The sequence below is a fragment of the Bactrocera neohumeralis genome, chromosome 4 (assembly GCF_024586455.1).
Source record: "Bactrocera neohumeralis isolate Rockhampton chromosome 4, APGP_CSIRO_Bneo_wtdbg2-racon-allhic-juicebox.fasta_v2, whole genome shotgun sequence".
NCBI lineage: Eukaryota > Metazoa > Arthropoda > Insecta > Diptera > Tephritidae > Bactrocera > Bactrocera neohumeralis.
The window spans coordinates 74,618,537-74,646,034 of NC_065921.1; the positions used below are offsets into that span (position 1 = coordinate 74,618,537).

General features: G+C 36.9%; 1 protein-coding gene across 1 annotated transcript in view; it reads right to left on the minus strand.

Moving 5' to 3' along the window:
- Window positions 1-1,805: 1,805 nt before the first annotated feature.
- The window catches only part of LOC126756697 (DNA fragmentation factor subunit alpha-like), a 107,991-nt gene continuing 82,298 nt past the window's right edge, over window positions 1,806-27,498 (minus strand). Inside the window, exons 3-4 of the mRNA XM_050469942.1 lie at window positions 13,902-14,179; window positions 1,806-2,506 (exon numbers count right to left, since the gene is read on the minus strand). Of these exons, the coding sequence (XP_050325899.1) occupies window positions 1,990-2,506; window positions 13,902-14,179 (795 nt within the window). The 3' untranslated portion in view covers window positions 1,806-1,989. The remainder of the gene's footprint in view (window positions 2,507-13,901; window positions 14,180-27,498) is intronic.

Below are 27,498 nucleotides of genomic sequence, written 5' to 3' on the forward strand. Positions count from 1 at the left end.
AATGTTAAGCCTTAATAATAACAAATCAATGCAAAATTTTTAATTGAGTGATTTTTGGGTGAGAATTGAGTGAGTTTGTAAATTAAAAATAAGAAACAAATTAACTTTAATTAAAAAAATAAATACGAAAAATTTTTAAAATTTACAAAAGTTAATCTTTGATCAAAATATATAATAATGAGTGTAATAAAATTTAAAAATGATTTTTGCGCAGTAAAGAGCGATGAGAGATTATTTTAAAATTAATATATGTAGGTTATGCTAAACCTTGATCAAGAAATACAAGGATCATTTAGAAATGAGTTTAAAAGGACGAAAAAAAGTTTTTTTGGCGTAATTAAGACCAATTTTTTCATAATTCACTCAAAAAATTATATAAACTGAGTGATATTGGGAAATACTAAGCCTTAGTAATATTAAATCATCGCAATATTTTTAATTTTATAATAAACTAATTGAGTGATTTTTTTGAGTGAAAAATTTTGATTCAGAATTTTTGAGTGAGAAGAACTAAGTTGATACTGATGTAGCTAATCAATTGAAATATGAATTTTATGAATTAATACCAAATTATCGCAATAATTTTATTTTTATAATAAAACAATTGAGTAATTTTTGAGTGAGATTTCTAGATATATATGTTATATGTAGCAGATGAAGTGAATTTTTATAAATTGAAAACTTATTTACTATTAAATCAAACAAAATAATTTCTTAAATTGGATAAAACCCTCGAGCGAAATTCATTTTTTGAGTGCTTTCGAAAGGGCAATGATAGTATGAAATTGTGAATATAATTTAGGTACTTACTGTTTTTCAATGTTCATTGTTAATATATGATAAAATAATTTTGTTATAAAACACTTGAGTGAAATAAAATTCTTGAGTGATTTCGAAAAGGCAATAATTGTATGAAGTTATGAAATTAACACATAAATTAATGAGTAAATGAGAATCTTGAGTGAAATGAGAAAGGAATACTTATACATATATATGTACATACACTGTTTTAAATTGAGTGACTCAAAGACTAAATATATGATGGTGAGTAGAAATATGCTTTCATTGAAGTTCAAATAAATGCTTGAGCAAATGAGTATGTTGAGTGAAATGTGCACATAAAAGTGAATACTTCCCATTAATTGAGTCATTTTAATAATAAAACACATTTTTACTAAGCCACTCAGCCACGAAAAGAGTTGAATTTTAACAAAAAAAAGTTTCAAAACAGTTATTAGCCTTCAAATACAAAAAAAAACCGTATAACCTCTCTAGTAAAATAATTTCAACTCCAATTATCGCAAATTGAGTGATTTTATGAGTGAGTGTGCGCGTAAGCTGAGTGAAATGTTTGCATAACAGTGTGCGTTACTAATGATCTACACTTTAATGGGTGAGCGTGAAATTCAATTATTTTGCGTGAGTGTTTTTTTTTTTTTTATATGAGTGAGTTTTTTTTTTGTGAAAAAGCTAAAAAAAATAAGTGCTGCTTACATTATGAGCTACGTGCTAACTGACATATGTACTAGCGCCGTAAATTTAATTCGTTAATGAGCTTCTTCGTTATGACTTTCAACTATAATTATGCTTCACTCGGCTAACGGCTCATGATTTTTGAGTGTTACATCTATACTACGCACATAAGCACTTAACTATAGCTAAACATGGTTCGTGACTGATCGCGTCGCGTTTCAAAGTTTGTATGTTTTTTTTTTGTTGTTATACAGTTAGGCTTTACGCTTACACCGGCATCAAAAAATTTCTTTCATTTCTTGTATTTTTTTGTTTTTATTGTTGTAGCAGCATACATATACACAAAATACGCACGTTAACTGTAAATATTACAACCAATGCATAACTGATTGCACCGCCAACTTCTTACGTGGCACAATGTCGCGCTGCTCTCCCCCGCTCTCCGCCGTTGTGCTCTTAGCCCTTCTCCTTGTAAACGCTCTCTAAATTTCAAGTTATGCTACTAAAAATCGGTAGTCAAATATCGTTTGTCTTGTTATTGTTGTTGCTGCCGGCGGTTGTCATCTTCTGCTGATTATTATTATTCTGTGTGTTTGTTGTTGCTGCCGCATGCGTCTCCACAATGGTCACCACATCCACCGACGTCATTTGCGTCTCCATTGTTGCGCGGCGTTGAGCTGCTGCCGCCGCCACCGCCGCTGCCGCCACACTTTGCACTTGTTCGATTGTCTTGTTTGTTGTAATAGTCTGTTGTAGTTGCTGGTGTTGCTGTTGTTGCTGCTGCTGTTGCTGTTGTGCTGTTAATACGCCAATATTAACTGTGGTTGTATTCGCTGTAATTGTTGTTGTTGTGTTTGTATTAGTTGTCACCGTGGTGGTGGTTTGCGCCACATCCATATTCAATTGCCTGCTAATCTCCATGTCGATGGCCTCCGCATCCTCCGGATAGCGTTCGGAGCAAAAGATGGCGCCCTCACGCAGCAATTTTAACAGGTTAATTCGGTCCTCAGCGTTTCGCTTTGCACACAATGGTCTGCAGTGGAGAGAAAAAGCACAAAAAAATACACAAAATATTAAAGATTATACTCTACATTATATTATAATAAAACGCTCAGCGTGTGAGTGAATGTATGAGTGAAACCATTGAGTACATAATAGCAGTCAGCTGCATGAATGAACACTCGATTTATATGAAAAAAAATCTTTAATATTTTTGTAAAGCCTTTCATATTTCGTTACTGGCTAGAAAAGGTTTTCGGTTAAGTTCGTTCTCATATATTTTATGTACTCAATGGTCGTGAGTTTTAACTCAATAAATATCTAGCTTATGAGTGTAATGAGAGCGCATATTACAAAACTATTTTTTACATTACAACAACAAGAAAGTAATGTAAGTAGTTACGAAAATAAAACGAAAGCAGTGAATTTATGATATTTGAGATGACCTTATACCTACATATGATACCTATAGTCGTACGATCTGAACAATATTTTCGAAATTTGTAGCATTGTCTTGAACAACAAGCCGTGCCATATTTCATGAAGATATCTTGTAAAAACCCGCCATATTTCGTGAGGATATCTTGTAAAAAAAATATCTTTCCATACAAGAATTTGATTTGAACGGTCAGTTTGCACGACAACTATATGCTATAGTGATCCGATCTGTATAATATCTTCATATTTTGTAGCATTGTGTTGGAAAGCAATATATGCCAAATTACGTGAAGATAACTCGTCAAATAAAGACGTTTTCCAAACAAGCACTTGATTCCGATACGCTATAGAAGTCCGATCTAAACTATTTCTTCGAAGATAGCACCACTGTCTTAGGTAGCAACAGATGCCGAATTCCGTGAAGATATCTCGCCAAATGAAAAAGCTGTCCATACAAGCACTTGATTCCGATCGTTCAGTTTGTATGACAGCTATACGCCATAGAAGTCCAATCTAAACTATTTCTTCGAAGACAGCACCACTGTCTTAGGTAACAACAGATGCCGAATTCCGTGAAGATATCTCGCCAAATGAAAAAGCTGTCCATACAAGCACTTGATTCCGATCGTTTAGTTTGTATGATAGCACTATTGTATAGTGGTCCGATATCAACGGTTTCGAAGAAGAAGCAGATTTTTGAAGTGTAAAGAATGTGTGCAAATTTTGAAATCGATAACTCAAAAACTCAGAGACTTTTTCGTGTATACACAATCAGACGAGCTTGAATAAATCCGCTCAGCTCATCACACTGATCATTTATACAGGATCTCCGGCGTCCACTACGAAACCACGCGGCAAACTTAATATAACCATAAGTTAATAAGCCAAATTCTGGCCATAAATATTAATAAATGATTTCTGAAAACTTGAATCTCTTTACAATTTTAGTTAGGCTCAGGGAAATGGACGAAACTTTATTAATTTTGATATTGGAGTGTTTAAAACAATGCCACATTTGCAAGTAGATTCGGAAGATCTAACGAGCAGAGCTCATCGGCATAAATGCCATCTTGCATATAGTTTCCATAGATATCGCCGAAATCATTAGACTCAGAGAATCTGAGTATCCAAATGAACATGCCGAAATCCTCATACGCTTTGACTTTATACGAGATGTTTGGTTCATGGAATCGCCAAACCAAATTCTAAAAGATTTTATACCTGATCTTTTGAATCATGGAGTATTAAATCAAACTCTGGCGGCTTTTTTCCGCCAACATACCTGTGAGGGATTTGTGGGTGGGTTGAAACCATTCCAAAAGTGGGGCAGTAAGCTACTTTCCGAATGGATCAGAAACTCTCTATCAACTTCAGTTTCAAACTTCCAAGGTTGCTGCCATTAAATTAACGGTAATTTTAGGAAATAGAAATTAAAATCCTGGGCAAATTACGTGAGTCGTCTCATTCCACAATGACGATTCGAAACAGTGAAGTTTTATATTCAAAATAGCTGTCCGCGTGCATATTGCCGAACCATTACCACACAGTCTTTCGAAGTTAGTAATCAAAATAGTTGTATTCGAGGAGTTTACAACACATTTGAGATCCACAAAACGGCATTACATAATTTAAAACTACTCTTTGGGTTGTCGATTGTACCAAACCTTTGATTTTGCTATATTTTAACAAAATCAAACAACAAAAAAAAACAACGAGCGTTAGTGAACGAAGTCGGTAAGCGTAAGATTATTGTGTCTCTCCACAATGGCCCAAAAAAGCTCAAGGGACAACTACCATCAAAAGTCACAGTTTCGACCACGAAAATGCAAAAAGGATCTACGTTTTCTCCAGGGCTGAAGAGGTGGACAAGAAAGGTCTGTTCTGAGTGTTCTTTACTACACATACGACCCCGATAACTATCAAAGTACACGCCACAAATACATACTCAAGTCGGTAGACGGCAGCTCATGGAAAAAGGAGCCTTTATTTTTTGCATTATACATATATGAGTTTCAGTTGTAGAACTCAGTACATTAAGTAATAAAGGCTTCTTATTTTTCCTTATTGGTGTAGGCACCGCTTAAGCGGTTATAGCCAAGTTTACAATAGCGCGTCAGTCGTTGTTTCTTTTCGCTGTTTGGCGCCAAATGGAGATTCCTAAGGTGTAGCCAAGTCCTCTCCATCTGGTCGTTCCAACGGATTCAGAGCTGGAGTGTTTTCATTCATTCGGACTCTGCAAGCCAGCACCATAATCCGTAAAACCCTCGATCGGCATAAAGAACTGCGTTGGATTTATTTCTCAATTGCTGTCGCTCCTGAAGCTCCTTTCCGTGTTGTAAAAAACTTCAAAATCGATGAAGAGATGGTTTGTGTCGATCCTATTTTCACGGATTTTTTCCAAAATTTGGCACATGGTAAATATCTAGTCAGCTGTTGATTTTCCCGGCCTGAAGCCACTCTAATAAAGTCCAATCAGTTTGTTGACGGTGGTCTTCAGTCTTTCACACAGTGAACTCGATAGAACCTTATATACGATATTGTTAAATTCCATTCGTCGATCATGCTTTCCTCCTACCATATTCTACAAAGAAGCTACTGCATGCTTCTTATCAGTCCTTCGCCGCCGTATTTGAATGCTGGGCCGACAATCCATCGACCCCCGCCACTTTATTGTTCTTCAGACAGATAATTGCTATTCGGGTTCACCATTTCCTGGTGTTATGCTTTCACTCCCATTCAGCAGGCTGGAGTAGTGTTTCCTCCAAAATTCCAGTAAGCTCCGGGCATCAATCACTTGATCATCTATGGGAGATCACAAGAGTATGTTCCGGTCTTGATACCATATGTTAGTCTCCGCATCTTTTCGTAGAATTTTCGAGCATTACCCCTGTCGGCCAGCTTGTGAAGCTCCTTGTACTCATTTCGAAGGCATTTCGGGCTCAATCTTAAATCTAGAACCAACCACTCACAAAATTAGTCAAAGAATACGTCAAGACACGATCTCATTTTCTTAAATTTTTATTTCTAAAAATATATTCCATAAAAACTAATTGACTTTAATATATGTGTTTTCTAACATCACCATAAACTTGCAACTTTCAGTGCTGATGTCTTCACATAAAAAAGCTTTCTCAATTTTCAATACCACATACCGTTATGCAGCACAAAAACTCATTAACGTCATTCAAAATGAACGTTTCAGCAAAATATTTCCCACTTTCACACACCGCCGATTTCGAGGGGACCGCAACAGCCAATCATGCACCACCGATTAACGGTGTTTTCTTGTGAAAATTTTTAAATTTTCAAACCACACATTATAAGCAAAAAGCAGCGATGCAGCAAGCAAAAGAGAAATACAAAAACGCATATTTAAAGACGACAACGTTTGTATGTGTGTGTGTGTGTGCGTGTGTTTTTTATGTGAGCAATTTAAAAGCACGTGAACGCAACCACCGGAGAAAACCATTAATTTAACGGTATTTTTGCATTTAACAGCGTAGGAAAACCACCCATTACGGTACATGTATATGCAGTAAGGTATCGCTGGTTATACGAGGGTGAACAAAAAGTATTGTGGATCCGGTTGTTGGAGTGAAATTTTCGCTGTTTTGCAGATTGGGATTTGTTTGGAAGTAGCAAACATTCATAAGAGGCATCCCTATTCGAGACCTTAAGACTCTATGCCTTCTTCTTCTAAGAACAATAGTCTCTTCTCTCACATAAAGATATTATTTTTTCCTTCGTATTATATGGAAGATAAATGGATGGAAAATGTATTATTATTTTTATCCACAAAAAGTCGTAATTGGAGAATATATTCTTAATAGGGCTGCCACCTATTTGAAAATTCTTTAAACCGGGCCACCTATTTAAGAAATATAAATACTTAAAATCTATAATTTAATTAATATTAAAAACACTTTTTGAACGATTTAGAAAAAATATTGCTGATAAGTGTTGCCACCAGTTTATGTTTTTTAAAGTAATCGTTAAATATTGAAAAAACATATGAAATATTACGTGGACGACAAACTTAAGAGCTGTAAAAAATATTTTGTTTATAAATATTTTATAAAAGCGTTGCCACCTGTTTCAAAAAAATCTGCATAAGCTAACTGGTACTAGTGCATTTAAAGAACAATTATTTATTAAGCAGATTTAAGAAAATTTCCAGGTATAATTATTTATTAAGCAGATTAATGAGATATTTTTGATAAGAGTTGCCACTTATTTAAAAACAATATCAACGTCGTAACTGTTGTTGATGCTTTTCAAAAACAATTATTAATTAAGCAGATTTAAGAAAATTTTCTGGTGAAATATTTTAAAAAGAGTTGCCACTTATTTAAAAACAATATCAACGTCGTAACTGTTGTTGCTGCATTTTAACACTATACATACATACATACACACAATATATGCTTAATGAAGTTTATTAAACGCTGTACAAAAAGATACACAAAACTAAGCAGAAAGGTTGCAGTTAAAAATTTGCCTGAAAAATGTTGCCACTAGTTTAAAACTTTACTTTTACAAAATTTATTTGTTAAAATGCATTAAATTATACAACAACGCATGCTTAAGTAAATTTTCCGTCAAACATTTTTACGAAAAGGGTTGCCACCTATTCTAAATTCAATACATCCAAGTTCAAAGTATTGCTACCAGCAACACTTATTATACAAATTAAATTTATTAGGCAACCAAAAGCAATAAAAAGGCTTGCAGTTTAAAATATTTCTAAGCAGTGTTGCCACCAGTTCAAAATGTTTTTCACAAAATTTAATTGGCAAATTTATTTTTTTTTACAAAATTTAATTGGTAAAATAATTTACATATTACAACGAAAAAGTTTAAGGAAAAATTTTGTCATCAATGTTTTTTGAAAAGAGTTGCCAACTGTTTTAAAAAATCTCCACATCTTAACTGTTGCTAATACATTCCAAGAACCGTTCTTAAATGAATTATATTTAAAAGATAAATATTACTAAGCAGCAAGTTTGCTGTAAAAAATGTTTTCGAAAAGTGTTGCCAGCAGTTTACTTTTTTTTATGTTTTGTTTCTGCGAAATTTCAATAATGCAATAATTAAATGTTATAACAAAACTAAATTTTAGAAAAAAAGTTATTAAGAAAATTTTGAGACAAATATACATATTTTTGAAAAGCGTTGCCATTTATTTGAAAACAAAATGTGCATATATCAACTGTTGGTAATGAAATTAAACAACCTTTATTAAATAATTTTATTTTTAAAGATAAATAGAACAAAGCAGAAAGCTTTCTTTAAAAATAATTTCTGAAAAGTGTTGCCAGCAGTTTACTTTTTTTGTTAATTTTCATTTTACAAATTTTGTTATAATTAAATATTACAACAAACCAAAATTTAAGAAAAAAATACTAAGAAAATTTTCGGACGGTTATATTTTTGAAAAGAGTTGCCATTTATTTGAAAAAAAAATGTATATCTTAGCTGTTGCTAATGGATTTAGTCTAGAATTACTTTATAAATAACGCCAAGAGTAAAGTTGCATTACAAAATATTTCCAAAAAGTGTTGCCACCAGTTAAATATTGTTTTTTTTTCAACATTTGAATAATACAATAATTAAGTGTTACAAAAAAGCAAAATTTAGGAAAAAAATTACTAAGAAAATTTTGAGACCAAACAGCTTTTGAAAAGCGTTGCCACTTATTTGAAAAAAAAATGTTCATATCTTAACTGTTGCTAATGCATTTCAGCAAAAGTTATTGTATAAATAACACCAAACAGTGAGTTTGCATTAAAAATATTTCTAAACAGTGTTGCCACCAGTTTAACATAATATTTTTTTTTTTCAAAATTTGCATGATACAATAATAAAATGTTACAAAAAAGCAAAATTTAAGAAAAAAATTACTAAGAAAATTTTGAGACCAAAAAGTTTTTGAAAAGCGTTGCCACTTATTTGAAAAAAAATGTTCATATCTTAACTGTTGCTAATGCATTTCAGCAAAAGTTATTGTATAAATAACACCAAACAGTGAGTTTGCATTAAAAATATTTCTAAAAAGTGTTGCCACCAGTTTAACATAATATTTTTTTTTTCAAAATTTGCATGATACAATAATAAAATGTTACAAAAAAGCAAAATTTACGAAGAAAATTACTAAGAAAATTTTGAGACCAAAAAGTTTTTGAAAAGCGTTGCCACTTATTTGAAAAAAAATGTTCATATCTTAACTGTTGCTAATGCATTTCAGCAAAAGTTATTGTATAAATAACACCAAACAGTGAGTTTGCATTAAAAATATTTCTAAAAAGTGTTGCCACCAGTTTAACATAATATTTTTTTTTTTCAAAATTTGCATGATACAATAATAAAATGTTACAAAAAAGCAAATTTTAAAGAAAAAATTTTAAAAAAAAAATTTCGCCCAGTTAAATTATAGAACAGAGTTGCCACTTACATATGTATTTCAAAAAAAAATGCATAACTTAATTGTAGTTATATTATTTTATATACAAGATTATATTCAGTCTCAATACTATTCACAGCACCCACGTACGCTTGCCCGTATACTCAGTCCGAAAAAAAAGAAACTGTGGGCAACCAGCCAAACACACTCCTGCTGTGTTATCCTTTGTGTGATAAAGTATAAATGTTTATCTGGTTTGTATGCAGATGACGTTTTCATTATTCAATGTGCACACAGCCACTCAAATATATGTAAACATGCAGCGCACACATTTTTTCACACAAACACATTTCCATATAAGTGGTTACAGCAGACCTGCGGGATGCTAGCTCCCAGCAATGTAAGGTAAGTGCCTTGAAAACGACAGCTGACCATCAGCACAGGCGCCACAAATGATTGACTGCGCGAAAGCATAACTGTGTCTGCGTGCGCCTTTGTGCTATGCGCTATTATGCGCGAGTAAGCGCCATATCTACATATATATACACATATATGTACATAGCGCTATTGAAATTTGTACGCTCAAAGGACGCCGACAAGGCTGCAGAAACCTTTGTTGGCATTGTAATGTATTTAATTGCATAACCGCGCCACATACGCCCCTATATATGTAGGTACAAACATATACTACTTACGCCTAAGTGAGTTATAGTTGCAGTCGGCATGCGAGCTCTCTTCCGCCCACTTCTCAGGCGAGTAAATCGCTGTGTGCGAAAAACGTTTCCATTTATAACACTTTATTAAATCATTTGTAGCTGTTGGCTTTTGTTGCATGCAACACATGCTCGTACCTGCCTGAACATACCCACATATGAATATTTCAATGTTGTCGGTCAAGCTGCCGTTTCTTGTTGCTGGCCTGCCGTGACAGCAGCGGCCCCGGCAACGTGATGCATTATTCATGCGCCTGCTTCGTGTCGCATATTTTTCCATTACGACATCGCCCGCCTCAACGCTCACCGCAGTTGAGTACAAGCAAGTCGGCTATTTTTCACAGTTCGCAGCCGGTTAGTGGACCAATAGGCTTGCTGGCTGCCGTCAACGTTTCCAAATTGCATTACACCTGATATTTTCGGCGAGTGCACATTGCAACTATTTTTACTCCAGCTTGTTTTCCAACACTTTCAGCCAATTTCGTACTTCCCTTTTTTCCATAAAATCTCCGCCCATTGCCGTTATGCATAAAGCATAATGCTTTATGACCGTCAAAGGCTGACTTTGCCAAGGAAATATCAAATTCCAGTGTAAAGCCTTCAGCCACATTTATCAAAAAATTGATAAATTGTCTTGCTTCGCACAAAAAAGGGTTGCCTAAAATTGCTAATGGCAGCTTGCTTTGCTGCCAAAAGGATAGCGAAAAAAATCTTGAGTGCTGAAAAAGAATTAAATACTAAATTATGGCTTTTGTGAATTTCGCATTATTTCTTTACACTTTTACATTGAAAATGTCTTTGATGTTAAGAATATTCGTGAAATTATTAAAAAGTGTCTACCGAATTCTCTTTTTAACTAATTAAAGGTTTATTCAAGTACTACCAACTTGGAGATACCCGTACACTTCATCTAATATCTAAGTGAACACATAAGGATTTTTTTAGCCGTGTGGCTATCAATAAGCCAATAAAAGTTTATCGGAGTTGATCTGCCTGACAGCTGTTACTTGATATATGTATATTCAGTTTGGTTTGCCCTTTTATGAAGAGATTTACTTCGGAATCAAATTTAGTGGTCATGCAAATTTATTACCTAAATAATGGTTCGGTTCCGGCAATGCAACGTACGCTGCGTCCAATACTCGCTCGATATAGCATACCGTTCAGTACCTTACCGTCCAGCATACCGAGCTTTACAACCTGGCCGACAGGGGTAATGCTCGAAAATTCTACGAAAAGATGCGGCGACTAACAGAAGGTTTCAAGACCAAAGCATACTATTGCAGAACGCCCAAAGGTGATCTATGACTGATGTCCAAAACATACCGAAATTATGGAGGAAACACTTTTCCAGCCTGCTGAATGTCAGTGAAAGCAAACCACCAGAGGATGGTGATCCCGATTCTCCAATCGATGACGAAGAGGCAGACGTTTCATTGCGCGACTATGACGAAGTTCGAATAGCAATTAACCGCCTGAAGAACAACAAAGCGGCGGGGGCCGATGGATTGCCGGCCGAGCTATTCAAACACGGCTGCGAAGAACTGATAAGGAGCATGCGTCAGCTTCTTTGTAGAATATGGTCGCACGAAAGCATGCCCGACGATTGGAATTTAAATGTCATCTGTGCCAACTATCGTGGGAAAGTCTCCTCAACATCGCATATAAGGTTCTATCGAGCGTACTGTGTGAAAGATTAAAGCCCACCGTCAACAAACTGATTGGGCCTTATCAGTGTGACTTTAGTCCCAGAAAATCAACAACTGACCAGATATTCACCATGCGCCAAATGTTGGAAATGACCCATGAAAAGTGAATCGACACACACCACCTCTTCGTCGATTTCAAAGCTGATTTTGACAGCACGAAGGAGAGCTGCCTCTATGCCTCCATGTCTGGTTTCGATAGCCCCGCAAAACTAATACGGCTGTGTAAACTTACGTTGAACAATATCAAAAGCTCCGTCAGGATCGGAAAGGACCTCTTCGAGACTTTCGATACCAAACGAGGTTTCATACCTTGCGACTCCCTGTAGGGACGTAAACACCGCTTACGTGGTTACAACAACGCGCCAGTCGTTCTTTCTTTTCACTGTTTGGTGCCAATTGGAGATTCCAAGTGTAGCCAGGTCCTTTTCCACGCGATCTTTCTAACGGAGTGGAGGTCTACCTCTTCCTTTGCTTCCCCGGCGGGTACTACGTCGAATACACCCAGACCTGAAATGGTTTCATACATTCGGACGGCATGACCTAGCCGCCAAAGCTGTTGTCTCTTAATTCGCTCAAACATTCAATTGTCGTAGATCTCGTACAGCTCATCGTTCTATCGACTACGGTATTCGCCGTTGCTAATGCTCAAAGCACCATAAATCTTCTGCAGAACCTTTATCTCGAAAACTTGTAACGTTGACTCATCAGATGTTGTCATCGTCCATGCATCTGTACCATATATCAGGACGGGGATGGTGAGTGACTTGTAGAGTTTGGTCTTTGTTCGTCGAGAGAGAACTTTACTTCTCAATTGCCTACTCAGTCCGAAGGAGCACCTGTTGGCAAGAGTTATTCTGCGTTGGATTTCAAAACTAATACTGTTGATGGTGTTGATGCTGGTTTCAAGATACAAGTAGACGAAATTATCTACAGCTTCGAACTTATGACTGTTAACAGTGACGTGGCAGCCAAGTCACGGGTACGACGACTGTTTGTTTGATGACAGGAGATATTTCGCCTTGCCCTCACTTACTTCAAGACCCATTTTCCTCACTTCTTTGTTTAACCTGTAGACAGCAGACCTAAGGTTGTTTAAATTGAATTAAAATTGTGACTGTCTCTTTCTCCTTTGGCTCTACAACCGTGGGTCGGTCTGGGCCGACAAAATTTTCGCCAGCTGTATCAATCTTTTTTCGAGATCACGCCAGTTGTACATACCAGTTACGTACAGATCCTTATACATTTGGTATTTCCATTGGATGTGTGAAAGCCCTTGTCTTGAGCGCGAACGGCTCCAACAATCTTGCAGAGAACAGTTTTCTCTAAAGGTCCAAGTGCTTTCTCATCGCGGTTTGTCTTAGTCCATGCTTCTGGACCGTATAATAGAACGGGAATGATAAGAAGTGTATTTTTTCGTCAAAAAGGGTCTGTTTTTTAATTGTCTACCGATCCTAAAGTAATATATTTGCCAACATTGAGTTGAATACACACCGATTTTCTTTCTAAACCAGGTTCAACTCGAGCTAACACTATCAAGTATATATGTCACCCTAATAAAGGAAGAATTGGACTATGTAAAAGGTTTAGGTAGATTCTTAGCTTCACAGTTTAATTTTTTTTAGTCAATATCTCGGTGAATAAGAGAAACAATACCTACGACTAACAAGGATATACTAACTGGTACTGATTAGAAGTCTTCCTTGGGGACTCTTTCTAAAACTCTGGCAGGAATATTATATTGAGCAAGGCAAAAAGGCTCAAAAAATATATGTATAGTATGATAGATATTGTAAGTATGAATATATATGTATGTTTGTATGGAAAATATATACGCTTAGAAGTAATGGTTAATACGAGGATAGTTTGATACCGTTATGACTTTTTGCATACCGAAAGTATCACTTTGCGGGATGGAAACGCAATCTTTTTCCTTTTTTGAACGCAAGGAGTATCCAAAAAAATCGGTATATTATTGGAGATGGACTTTTATCGGCTACCTTTGGGGCCATAAAACGAAAAGCAGCTGCTATTTCAATTGAAACGCGACACACAGCCATATCAAACTATCCTCGTATTTACGTATAATGCATAGAAATAAATGAAAGAAAAGCACATCGAGACAAAGATTGTGGGGGGGATAACCACCACATCTGGGCCTCTCCCCCTAACCTGCCTGAATCCTTCAACTGCTCCATAAAATCCTTGCCCGTTATATCCACCAACGAATTGGGATCCATGTTCGACAAAGAATCCAAATCCGGATCGCTCAACACCGACACATTGCACAGATTATTTTGCAGTTGGCCAACCAATTGTTTGATACGCGCCGTCTCGGCCACAGCATCGGTGGTGTCACCGAGTTGCTCGCTGCCGACACCAAGACCGCCACCAACAATGCCGCTATTGCTGCCGCGATGATGACTGGTGATGGTGACATAGTTAGTGGGCTGCAAAGAGAAGAGGAAGAAGAAGAGTAAAATTATTATTTATATGCATTTGAAACGAATTTTCTTAAATAGCAATAAATTCCAAATAAAAAAACAGAAAAATATTGCGTTTTTCCTAGTAACAAGCCCTCTCTATTAAAAACATGAAAACTTTTTTAGCAGAATTTCTTTGTTGCCGAGCTCATTGGAGGCTTTTTAGCATTTACATTTACTATATTGTTTTGATTTTTTCCTTCGGCAGCACACAACAATCCAGAAGAACGAGATGAGATAATATCAATTCCACTCTTTCTCTCTTTCCCACATTCGTTGCTCCGTTGGTCCCTTTCGTCCATGCGGCAATTTGTCATGGTTTGTCACCATTTAAATTTATGAGCCTTTGAAGTTTGAATTATAGAGTGCAACGCACACTGTTCACGAACTATACAAACAAAAACAAACAAAAACAAACAAAAATTAATTGTTGTATGTGAGAGCGCGGAGCTGTCCTTGAATCGGAAAGATACGACAGAGTTGGTGTAAAAAACTTCATAATTTCTCTTATAAAGCTCAAATTTGTAATGCTGACTTGTAACGCTGAAATCCATGAATGGCGAAAGCTGCTAAGCTTCTTAGAATTTTTAAATTTAGCACGATTTACGGAAGGTTGCTACGTTCCTAAATCTTGATAGCGTACCACCAGTTACAAGTACCAAATATATATCAGTATTTGGTACACTTTTTGATTGTCTTTGCCGTCTACTCTTAAAATCATTTTGAAACTGCTGAGTACTCATAATCAGTTCTTCCACTTGCTTTGGTCAATAGGAGAGACACTGTGTTCCATCAGAAGAACACCAGGCCACACAACTGATTCGGAGTAACTAACTAAGAGTAACTCGCCAGAACCACCGTGAGATTGATTGAGAGGTTCTTGTGCATCCATAAAAAGGTGCAGTTATAGAACAAAACGGTTTAAAATGATCTAAATCGAATCCATCTAACTGCACCAAATAAAACCATTAATCGAATGCTAAAATACTGGTTTTCTTATTACTAGACTTTAAAAGATATATTCCCATAACAATAACGGCTCTAACATCCACGACCCAATATAAGACACACTTCCTCAGAGAAAATTAAAGAACTTGTCGACGCGTTTACCGATCTACCATGGGATTGCTTAAAACTGTTAATTTAATTGTTAATTTCTTCCAAACAACGAAACCTTTGTCATCTTTGTTTCAAGATCGCTAGTTCATCCCAAAAAGCAAACATAGTACAGAGAACCTTTCTAAGAATATTTACCATTTTGGAACTCTCGTTAATTCATGCTCGCTTATTCTAAAGACAACCCAATTACAGAAAACCTTTCTTAGAACTAGCTATCGAGCTTAGAACCATTTTGGATCTCTCCACTCTTTTTGTGGAGTTCTTAATCTAATCACGCAGTATCCCAACACCAATCAATCGTTACACATAGTTAGGCATCTAAAGATTCTGATTAACTGTTGATTCACCTCTTTGATATCTTAAAAACCATCTCGTTTCTTTTGAAAACATAACGTTTACATACATAGTCTCTACTACTGTACAAGTTCTTCAGGCTTTCAACACATTGAAGTGTTGGAGATCTCTGTAATCACCGCTTGGCTGTCTGTCATTTGTCGGGATTGATTCTGACTTACTATATAGTTTATTGAAACAGACCGGAGTGGAGCATTATATTTAAAAGAAGAAGTTAGATGAATTCCGCTATTTGTATTACAAGGATCATGGAACTAGAGATTGTGATTGTTTAGTATTTTAATGTGGTCTCTAGGACTGCGGTTGTTTCGTCTTTTTACTATTTACAGTGTTTGCCCATGACTAGATTAGCTCGTGATGTCATGAATAAAAAGAGGGAAGCCCTTTTTACACAATTGCTCTGAAAGTTTGTCATTTTGTTTCCTTTATGACAAGCCACACTCATGTTTGATATTGGTTAGATTAGGTTAGGTAAATAGGCTTATATTCCTGAGACCACGAATAATAACTGGACTGCTAAAAACGCTAGTCCCTTGTGATGCCCAGAACTTCCAAGTACGGATCAAAAAGACCGTCACATATCTACTAAGTGCCTAGAGCCAGCTAAAAATTTATTGAGCTGGTTAATATCTACACCAGCTAATTTGGCGGGTTCCAGAGAAAGTTTGGCCTACAAAATGCTTCAACCTTAGTTTGGCGAAAGCTGTATTATAAAGGAGAAAGTATATTATTTCCATTTCATCTTCAACCCTGCAGATTTGACAAGTTGCATCCTCCAAATTAGTTAACCTCACTGCGTGAGTGCCAATGGGAAAATGTCCAGTTAGGACACCTATCACTGGAACAGTGTGAAGCTTGCAAAGAGCTAGTAGCTTCATCGAACTTTTGCGTTCCACTCTGTGCTAGAGGGCTTTCGCAATCCCTCAAGTGCTGGCTGCTGACCAATGCTTATTGAGTTTGCGCAAAGCCCATAGATACAGCGTCCGAGTTCATGAAGACAGGGACTATTACTATCAACGAATTCAAGACCCGTACAGCAGTTTTACTATCGAAGTGGATGCAAAATTTCGCTAAATAAGCCGCACTTCGGTGAAGTAGATCTGCTGCTATCTTAATAGCTGCCACTTCTGCTTGAAAGACAGTGGTCTAGTAGTTTGAAACAAGGGTTTATTGAGATCCCTTGACAAAACAAAAAGATCCCTTGAGATCCTCATGCCAATGAGAGCCGCTTTTCGAAAATGTTCCAGCATTGTACATAGAACAGTATTGGCTTAACTACGGTTTCATAAAGCAAAAGCAGAACTCTCCATCGCTTTTCAATCGTCTCTTTACAACAATATAAAGCAACCAATGCTTTTTTCACCCTCTACTCATTATTGGGCTTACATGATAGCTTTCTATCAAGGGTGAGGTCCTAGTACTAAACCTTTTTGATGGAGTGAAGCCGAGGCAGCACTCCATCCGTTCTTTCTTTTGGCTGTTTGGCACCAATTGGAGATTTCAAGTGTAGCCAGGTCCTTCTCCACTGGTCTTTCTAACGGAGTGGAGGTTTTACTCTTCCTATGCTTCCCCCGGCGAGTACTGCGTCGAGAGCTGGACGTAACCTAGCCAGTATAACCGCTGTCTCTTCAGCTGAACCATGTCAATGACGTGGTATATCTCGTACAGCTCATCGTTCCATAGACTACGGTACGTTGCCAATGCGTAAAGTAGCATAAATCTTCCGTAGAACCTTTCTCTCGAAAACTCGTAACGCCGACTCATCAGATGTTGTCATCGTCCATTACCTACGACTTCAAAGTTATGCCTGTCAACAGTGACGAAGGAACCAGGTCGTAAGTGCGATGACTGAAGATGCCCTCGTTCAATACAGACTATTTGTTTCGCTTCTTTATCTATTTTGGAGAAAGCAGAACTATCGGCACAGTTGTTGATATCAAAGATATCGATGTCATCGGCGTACGCCGAGTAAACTCTTGTCGAAGATTGTGCCTTCTCCATTCAGCTCTGCAGCTCTTATTATTTGCTCCAACAGATTGAAGAAGTCGCATGACAGGGAGTCGCCTTGTTCTAAACATCGTTTGATATCGAACGGCTCGGACTGAGCTTTCGGTATTGCTCAACGTCAGTTTACACAGTCGTATTTTCTACCTCCTGGTAACCAGTTCACTTTTATTTGGATTGACAGCTTGACCACTTATATCCGCCCAGCTAGCTACCAAATTGAGGTACCCTTGTGCAACATCATTTACATTTACAGTTAGAATATTTAATTTCCAAATTTTCGCTTTATTATTTAATTATTTACAAAAGCACTTTTGTCTCAGTCTCAATCGCCCACACTTTGAATTTTAACGTTAATGAACCCAGACTTATGTAAAACTATGCAAGGGTACTTGTGCTTCATGCTGTCTCTTTCACTTTACCGTTTCTTTTTTGTCTTTTTTTTTTGTTTTCGGGCGAACAAAGACTTGATCCAAAGGAAATTATTTATGCTTAACTCATTTTACTAAATGAATTAAAAGACTAACCAAGCGTTAACCAGGGAAATGTGCTAGCCAGCGGGAGTAAGGGATAGAAACAGAGAAACAGCAGGAGACGAAAAAATGCAACAAAGCGGGGAAAATGGGCGATAAATGTTTAACACCAGCGCCGGGCAAGTGCAGTTCAACTCTCGGCATTGTCAAGGAAAATTAGCACACTCAAGACGCGCGAGTAAGCTGATAGACGCATTCAAGTTCCTGCAATGTGATCGGTATATATGTAGGTTGATGTCAGTAAGATAGTCGTGCCTTTATATACATATTTATATATGGGTGGATATGTCGTCTTTATTAAATCTTTTTTGTCCACTTGTGCGCGCCTTAAGTGGCTTTTGATCCTGAGTAGCAGCGCCGGCACTCGCATTGAGTATTTATCTTTCAGGCAAAAATCGCAAAAAAAAGAATGCACGAAGCAGCGTCACAAAGCACGCAAGTTAAAGGCACGCGTTGAAAATATTTTAATTACTATGGGAAAATTGCACTTCTTTTGTCTGGTTTTGGGCAACGTGCGCTTTTCCTCTTTACTTCGTAATTCATTTCTTTCTTCCAACTGAGCCGCTTTTAATTACACGAAAGTTCGCAAGACGTAAATCTACAAAAGCGCGCAACTTCAAGCGAAATACAAGTATGTAACGCTTGGTGCTTTTTGGCTTATTAATTTTTTATTATCCAAAGTTTTGCAACTTATTTTCACTTGCTATTTGCTTATTTTCGTTTACAAAGTGGAAGGAAGTGGTGAAGTTGCACAGAAAATGTTTCGCTTTCAAAGAGAAATGATGCTTAAGACATTAAAAATAGTTTGCGGATAACTTTTTAAACTACAAAACGCTAACTAAAGATATGTGATAACTCTATAACTATCGTAAATACCTAAATAAATGTACCAGAAACTTTAGAAAACACTTTTCAAGAACGAGACATTTTTAGAGAGCGTTGAAGTCTCGACTATCACCGGGAGTCGCTGACTCTAATACTTAATACTAAAGAGTGATCCAAAACGAGGTTCTCTACTTTTTTCAAGAAAAAACTTGGAAACTTAAAATTTAATGAGGAATGTTTGTTATCATTCGAAAGAACATTCTTTGGCATTTCTGTTTTGAAGATTATCTCTTTCAAAGTTTGGCGCTGGTTACGTCTCAGATGGTTCATCCATTTAGTTTAGTTTTTGATGACTCGTTCGAGCATTTCGACTAGTAACTGGCGAATGACTCGGGTGATGTTTTACTCCAATACTGAATCGAAGCGGGATTGTCCGCATAGACTTTAGACTTTACATATCTCTACAGGAAAAAGTCTAACGGTGTGATATCACATGATCTTGGTGGCCAATCGACCAGCTCAAAAAGTAAGATTATCTGAACCGAATACCGAATTATTCTTTCAATAACTCTATTGATTGATGCAATGTGTAGAAAGTAACGCCGTCTTGTTGAAACCAAATGTCGTCGAGATCACAAGCTTCAATTTCAGGCATCAAATAGTCATCATGGCGCGATAACGGTCGCAATTGACGGTTGCGTTCTCACTGGCATCAATTTCATCAAGAAATATGGACATACTTGTATGATTCCACTGGTCCACAAATCACACAAACTGTTGTATTAAATGGCAGCTCTTAAATCTATTCAGGTTGCTTTTCATCCCAAATGCAACAAACTTTCTTGTTTACATATCCATTGAGACAGCGATGGGCCTCATCGCTGGACAAGATGTGACACGAAAACGTCGTATCTTTTTGGAACTTTTCAAGAGCCCATAGAGCGAAGCGTTGTCGCTTAGGATGGTCCAGCGGCTTCAGTTCTTGTACAAACCAACGCCCTCCATACGTCAGTCCCAGCTGCAGCGAAGGAAATAATTTTTCCGAAGCGCAGTCTATTAGTGCAGTCTATTAATGCTTTTTGTCCGATGCTCTTATGGCTGCTGAAGACCAGTTTGCTTTCAAGTCTGGAAGGTTTTTGGTCACTTTTTTGTTGCTCCTGTTTAGCATGATGAGCTTAGTTCATTATGCGTAGTAACTCAGTTTTTGAGATATCGATCTGAAATTTTACACACAACTTTTTCCACCCAGGTTAAGTTATGTTAGGTCGCAGAGTTGATCCGAAATCGGTGAAGCCCACTTTGACAAATATTCCTCCATTGTTCATATTACCCATAAACTCTTAAAGGTGGATCACCATAATAATCTTCCTCTATATTGAGCTCAACTCAAATCTATTAAAGCGGATTATATAAATCCCAGCCACTTCGTTAGGTTCTCTATTAGTTTATCTACCGCGATATTTCAATCACAGTCTGGCAAAAGCAGGACAATAGGAGAGGAAATAACAAGATGATTCCAGCTCGCCTTCCTCCACACAACTTTTCCAAGGAACGTCCGACGTATTATTTAGCCACATCTTCTGTGAACTTTTCGGACAGTGTCCAGTCAGAACACCTATTTGCGGCAAGATTGACTTTGCTGAGGGCCAGTAGTTTAGAAGCGTAGTCGCTCAAGTTCTGATTTCTGACCAGCGCTTGCTGACCTCACTGGAGGTCCAAAAGTCTAGCGCCAAAACGCAAGAAGATATTGAGAAACCGACTCGCTCGGAAGAAATTGGGGAAAGAGTGCCTTATTTATTGAGCTCATCGGCCTGCGATCCCGCTCTGACTAACACAAGTCTAATATGGAAGAAGCTTGAGTCTACCGCTAATGAGGTCATGTACAGCTCGATTAGTTTTGAGCGCATAGTCCGCGAGCTCAAAGCCATTACAGCCACGGCTGTCGGAGTAAATGCGCACCTCTCTGAAGGAAGCTGCACTGCATCTGGTCTACGATCTGGTTGTCTGAAACTAGAGTTGATTGAGAGCTCCCGGCTTCACCAATTATTTTGCCTCTTAACTTCATTACGTCCATAAAAGATCTCGCTACAACCATTCTCAAACGACTTTATCCAATCCACAAATGCCTCGCAGTTGTGTGAGCAGAGAAGGAACCGCCGGAAGCAAGTTCTGCGATGCAGTGATCTAGATTGAAAGGAATGCAATTGAAAAGGTGGAGAATTTCAGTGTACCACCTTTAACACGGAAGCCAGGTATATATACTTAGAAAAGGAGATGAGCCTAAATCGAAGTGAGAAAACAAAAATTTCTGAAACCTTGATTGAAAATGGAAATTGTTGCAGAAAATACTTAAGAATGCCTAGATGAGAAAAAATCCCGTTACAGAATGCATCAGAGAGAATGTGAAATATATTACTTATTACCTGAACAACACAGCCTGCCAAAACTTTTACTAGAAGTAACTACTAACACAAGAGAGAAAAGTGAGTGATGATGAAATAAATAAGAACTAACATAACAGTTCATAAGCTTACTAAAATGTAGTTGCGCAAAAAGAATTTCGACAAGCGCAGCACAAAAATTTCGGGCAAAATCGGCAAAAACGTTTAAATGCCATTTGCCCGAAACGAAAATATTTTGGTCTAAGTATGTAGCTTAGCTCCTTAGGTATTTGGCGAGTACATAGTGATGCCGCTCCGCTCTTGACAAAAGAATTGCCGACAACAAACTGAACTGACGAAAGTCACTTACAACTCAACAGCATCGTATTAAATACGATGAAGTAGACAACCAACAACGAATTGAAAGGAAACCGAAAAAAGAAATGTCAAAAAATACTTGCAGGCTACTTAAAAAGTAGTTGAGATAGAATGTGGAAAGAAATTTAACTTAAGTCATAATACCTAATGGACTGCTTCTATAACTAGAAGGCATAGAGTAAGTGAGAATTTTGCGATAAAAAATTTTAGAAGACAATTCAACCAACCGACAATAACTCTCCAGAAAGGTCACAATAAAATACGTGACAGCTGATCAACACAATACACAACTTCTAGAGCTATTGTACACTCGAGCTCTGTCCAATATATTGGAGGTGTCTTATGAGCTATCTATTGAGCTATGTGCTTCCAATCAGAAACTCCTTCCTTCGAATGTGAAACTTCTACAGAAGAGACAATGCCCCAAAGTAGAGTTTACGACCCCACATGGTCTATTGGCTCTACACAAGTGTCATCTGTTCCACATGAACGCAATGGTACTTTGCTATGGCGTATAGCGTTATCGAAAAAGCGCCTTATTAAACACCTGGAACGGAATGAACGGGTCTGTTTACTGCGGATTACGGGTGGAAAGAAAGTTACGTCAACTAGGTCTCTGGAGGTTATCCTCAACATCCGACCAATACATATCCGATTAAAGTATAAGCTTTCGGCCAGCCGTCTCTTGATCTTAGGGCTCTAGAATCAAACTCAGCGTCAACACCGGCAAAGCATCACACTCAAGCTTACTAATAAACTCGGGTTAAAATGACAAGCAATCGAGAGTGGAAGACTTATGAAGAATTAAAACTCGAACTTGCTAATAAACTCGGGTTAAAATGACAAGCAATCGAGAGTGGAAGACTTATGAAGAATTAAAACTACGTCTTCATTTTCGGTAGAGAAGATTGAACCAATGCTGCTTAATCGACAGTTCCAACGTGAATATGCACCGGCGGGTCCTTCGAAGTTATCCATAATCAGAAGATATCTTAAAACTAAATGACGACAATTCAGTCTTTCAGGCCGCAATTGGGGTCATCAAAGAAGGTGCCAAGTAGGCTTTTGCTCTAACCAACAAGGCCATAAACCTTCTAGTGGATAGCAAAGTGGCAATTAAGGCTAACCGTAGGCCAAAATAAGTCAGAATGAGCCTGGAATTCATCAGAGTACTGTATTTTTGTGAGTCCATGAGATAGAGGGAAGGCCACAATAGACCTCAGACCGCAAGACAAAGCTCTATTTAAGGTATTCTATATTTTATTTTATTCCATTTGGTGCTTTTTCTTGCCGAACTTTATTTTCTTTAAATCTAAATAACCAACATTATCTCGTAAGAAAGGACTAAGTTCAGGCTGAGCCGAACATGGGTGTTCGCTAACCCTAAAGGAGAACAGGGCTTAGAAACAGAAACAGCAACTTGAAATTGAAATATTGAAACAGAAGCTTTGAATATCAGCTTGATTCAACAAAATAGATCTACGAGTTATCGTACGTCTTATACATTAATATCAATGGTATTCGGCAGGGCTTAAGATCTCAGATTGTCTATGAAAACATGTTTTGTTTGAACTCATAAGAATCTAGCTGTCAACCAGAACCGTTTATGGAGTAAGTAAGGTTAGGTTAGGGTAAAAGGTCGATCCTAAGAGGGATCTCACTTGACCAACTGCTCCATTTTAGTACTTAACACTCCTAAATACTGGATCATAAGACTCTTACAGATCGACAAAGTGATTTATTCATATCTCACATTGGTTGACACAGCTAATGTTAGTTTCGGCTATGTCTTTTGGTTCACCTAAGGTAAGTCATCAAGAAATTTCAGCCTCATCTTGCAAATTGTGGACAATGGAGGAAAAATCACGTGGATATTGCTTCCTCATGAATACCTATTGGACAATGTCCAGTGAACACTGCTATCGAAATTTTGGACAAAACACTTCTCTAATCTGCTGAATGACAGTGAAAGTATAATCACTGGAGTTGATGAACCCGATTCTCCAATCGATGCTGATGAACGGATGTTCCATTTCCCGACATGAAAAAGTTCGTATAGCAATTACCAGTCTGAAGAACAACAAAGCGGCGTGGGCCGATGGATTGCCGGCCGAGATATTCAAACACGGTGGCGAAGAACTGATAACGAGCATGCATCAGCTACTTTGTAGAAATTGATCAGACAAAAACATACCCGACGATTGGAATTTAAGTGTGTTCTGCCCAATCCATAAAAAGGGAGATCCCACGATCTGCACCAACTAGATTAAAGCCAACCATCAACAAACTGATTGGATCTTATCAATGTGGCTTCAGGGCTGGAAAATCAACAACTCACCAGATATTCACCACGCGCCAAATCTTGGAACAGACGCGTGAAAAGAGGATCATTATCCCTGTGCAGAGGCGTGGACGATAGCAACATCTGATGAGTCGGCGTTACGAGTTTACGAGAGAGAGGTTCTGCAGAAGTTTTGTGGTCCTTTATTTATTAGCAACGGAGAATAGCGCAGTCGATGGAACGATGAGGTGTACGAGATATATGATGATATTGACGTAGTTCAGCGTATTAAGAGACAGCGGCCAGGTAGGGAAGAACCTCGGGGTATATTTTAAGATACAGTTACTCTATGCTCCAACACGCCGTAGCGTCTTAATGTAACTTTGCAAGAGGTCCTTGGGGCGCCCTGTATTTATTCATATTTAGCGAGGATCTACACGCAGAGTAGACATAACTAAGCTGCTGTTGACAAAGTCACCAAAAGCCAGCTACGTCAAAGCAAAGGAACGGTTCTTCTCTGCTCTATATATATGCTTCGAAAGTCACAAGAAAACAGAAGAAATTTGCAACCACAACTACAGGAAAAGCATCCTTTCAAGAGGCAAATAATTTTTCAAAAAAGAAGCAAAAACAAAAGTACGAGAAAAATATGAGATAATTGAAATAAACATAAAAAGCAAAACGTAGCTCAAAGGTGAACTGTGCCGGCGGTTTGGCAATGTTTTCCTGCTAAGGAAATATGTATTTAAAGTGTGTATGTACAAAGCTATATCTATATTACGAACTGGATGTATATGCATATCGGTGTAGCCTTGGCTGACAGTCAGGAAATTAAAACCGACAAAGAGTGGTGAGCACATTAAGATGAAGATGCAGGAAACGGATGGCAATGTCTTGCGGGACTAAAAACATATATTTATGCTACACGCACGCACACACAGACAACATATACATAATACATATATAGCGGAATATATTTTCACAGAAACTACACACCCACATGCAATGCCACACAGAGCTGTAAGAAACCTGCCTGAAATATGTACTGTCTATATGTCTGCAGGCTTGTCACTTTTATTACAAAGTTTATTGCGCAAACAAACAGGTTAAACACTTTTAGTTGGCAACAACAACAAAAAAGCACACACATAAACTCTTACAAACAGCAGCTTGAGGGTGATTTCTTACTTGCAGCACTTTACAGTCGCTAAATATGCTGTGTGCGACAGTGCCACACATGTGGCTGCCAAAATAAAATTTGGTAACAGTTACAAAATTTTATGCACATATACAGAAGAAATTTGGGTAAGAACAAGAAAAAACTGAAGCATCAAGTTGAAATACCCTGCACAGCAGCCTCTTTTTGAAGAAAAAAAGGTATAAAAAGATCTTTTTCTTGTTTTTTATTGTTCAGTTTGCATGGCAGCTATATGATATAGTGAACCGATCTCGAAAATTTCATCAGATGTATTAGCCATTCTCCAGAAAATATAATTTTCAAGAATTTCGTGGAGATATCTTAAAACTAAAAAGTTTTCATACAAGAAACTTGATTTTGATCATCAGTTTGTATGGCAGCTATATGCTATAGTGATCCGATCTGATTAATTTTTCGAAAGATTATACAGTTGCCTTGGATAATAATTCGCGTAGAGTTTAATGAAGATATCTCCTACAACAAAAAAGTTTTTCATACAAAAACTTGATTTTGATCATCTAGTTTGTATGGCAGCTATATGCTATAGTAATCTGATCTCGAAAATTTTTTCAGAAATTTTAGCCTTTTTTTAGAAATGAATATTTGCAAAATTTTGTGGAGATATCTCGATAACTGAAAAAGTTTTTCATACAAAAACTTGATTTTGATCGTCCAGTTTGTATGGCAGCTATATGCTATAGTAATCTGATCTCAAAAATTTCTCTATATGTTCTAAGTTTTCTTCAGAAAATAATATATGCCAAATTTCGTGAAGATATCTCGATAACTGAAAAAGTTTTTCATACAAAAACTTGATTTTGATCGTTGAGTTTGTATGGCAGCTATATGAAATAGTTGGTCCGATCTAAAAAATGCCTTCAGATATTTAGCCTTTTTTAGAAATGAATATTTGATATCTTGATAACTGAAAAAGTTTTCATACAAGAACTTGATTTTGGTGGTCCACTTTGTATGGCAGCTATATGCTATAGTGATCCGATATCCAAAAATTCTTCAGATATATTAACCTTTCTCTAGAAAATAATGTTTGCAAAATTTCGTGCAGATATCTCGTATATACAGACAGACGTGCATGCAGATATGGCTAAATCTGCTTAGCTCGTGGGGCTCCTTATTGTTTCCAACGTTTCTCTCTGATTATTCCAAACTTAGTTGCAAAATTAATATACCGTGTGTAGGCTACAAAAAAACCATGCTTACACACACAATCACTCATAAATTTTTGCAGTTCTGGTTATCGTGTGTTTGCCTATATCTCTCAGCATTCACACTTCTTGTTCGCTCAAGACTTTTGGTTGCACGTATAATTTTGTAATTGAATTTCCAAATTCAATTAAATCAATTTTGTTACAATTTATAAAAACAAGAGCCTTCACTAATACACAAACAATGCTGCCAAGTCGTAATTCATGTAGCATATATTTTTTTTGATATTTTGTATTGAGTAAGTAAATCTACAACTTTGCAGAAGTGATATTCTATTACAAAATTGCCTGCTCTACAAAAAAGATTTTATTAATTTTTTCCATAAACACTTTTCTTCAAAAGTTATACGCAGTTAAATGTGTGTACCTCAAATGACCTGAGCATTCATATATGTATGTAAGTGATTCGTACTTTCTGTGTTGCTCATACGACATGGTATACCATACGAATGCACTACATTTGCTGCATAACTTTAATTGCAAATAACTTTTAAAAGAGTGGCTTTATGAAAAAAATTATTAAGAGCTTTTTTGTAGAGCGAAAAATTTTGTATAAGAAAATATCTTTTGCAAAGTCGTAGGTTAATTTTATTTTGAGATAAAATAAAATTATTGTAATAAACCACAAATCCCCTATAAAATATATGTGAAAAATAAATTGATTTAGGCACGTTTTAAATTAAAAATAGTTTGCTTCCATTGGAAAGCATATTTTTCGGGAAAATACTGAAATTTCAGGGGACAACAGCCCTTAAGGCTTATATATGGTATGCAGGTATGCACATATGTACAGTATTTACAATTATTTACGAGTCTTTAAATCTTTACAGGTTTACATCTTTTCCGTTGTAAGCCCTTTGGGTGCTACATTTCCACATTTACCGCTGTGCCGCACTTCAAAAGTAGCAACAACTGTACAAGCACAAGCATTTATGTCATTAAGCTTGTATATCAACATACTTACTACTACTTACTACTAGTCCTACA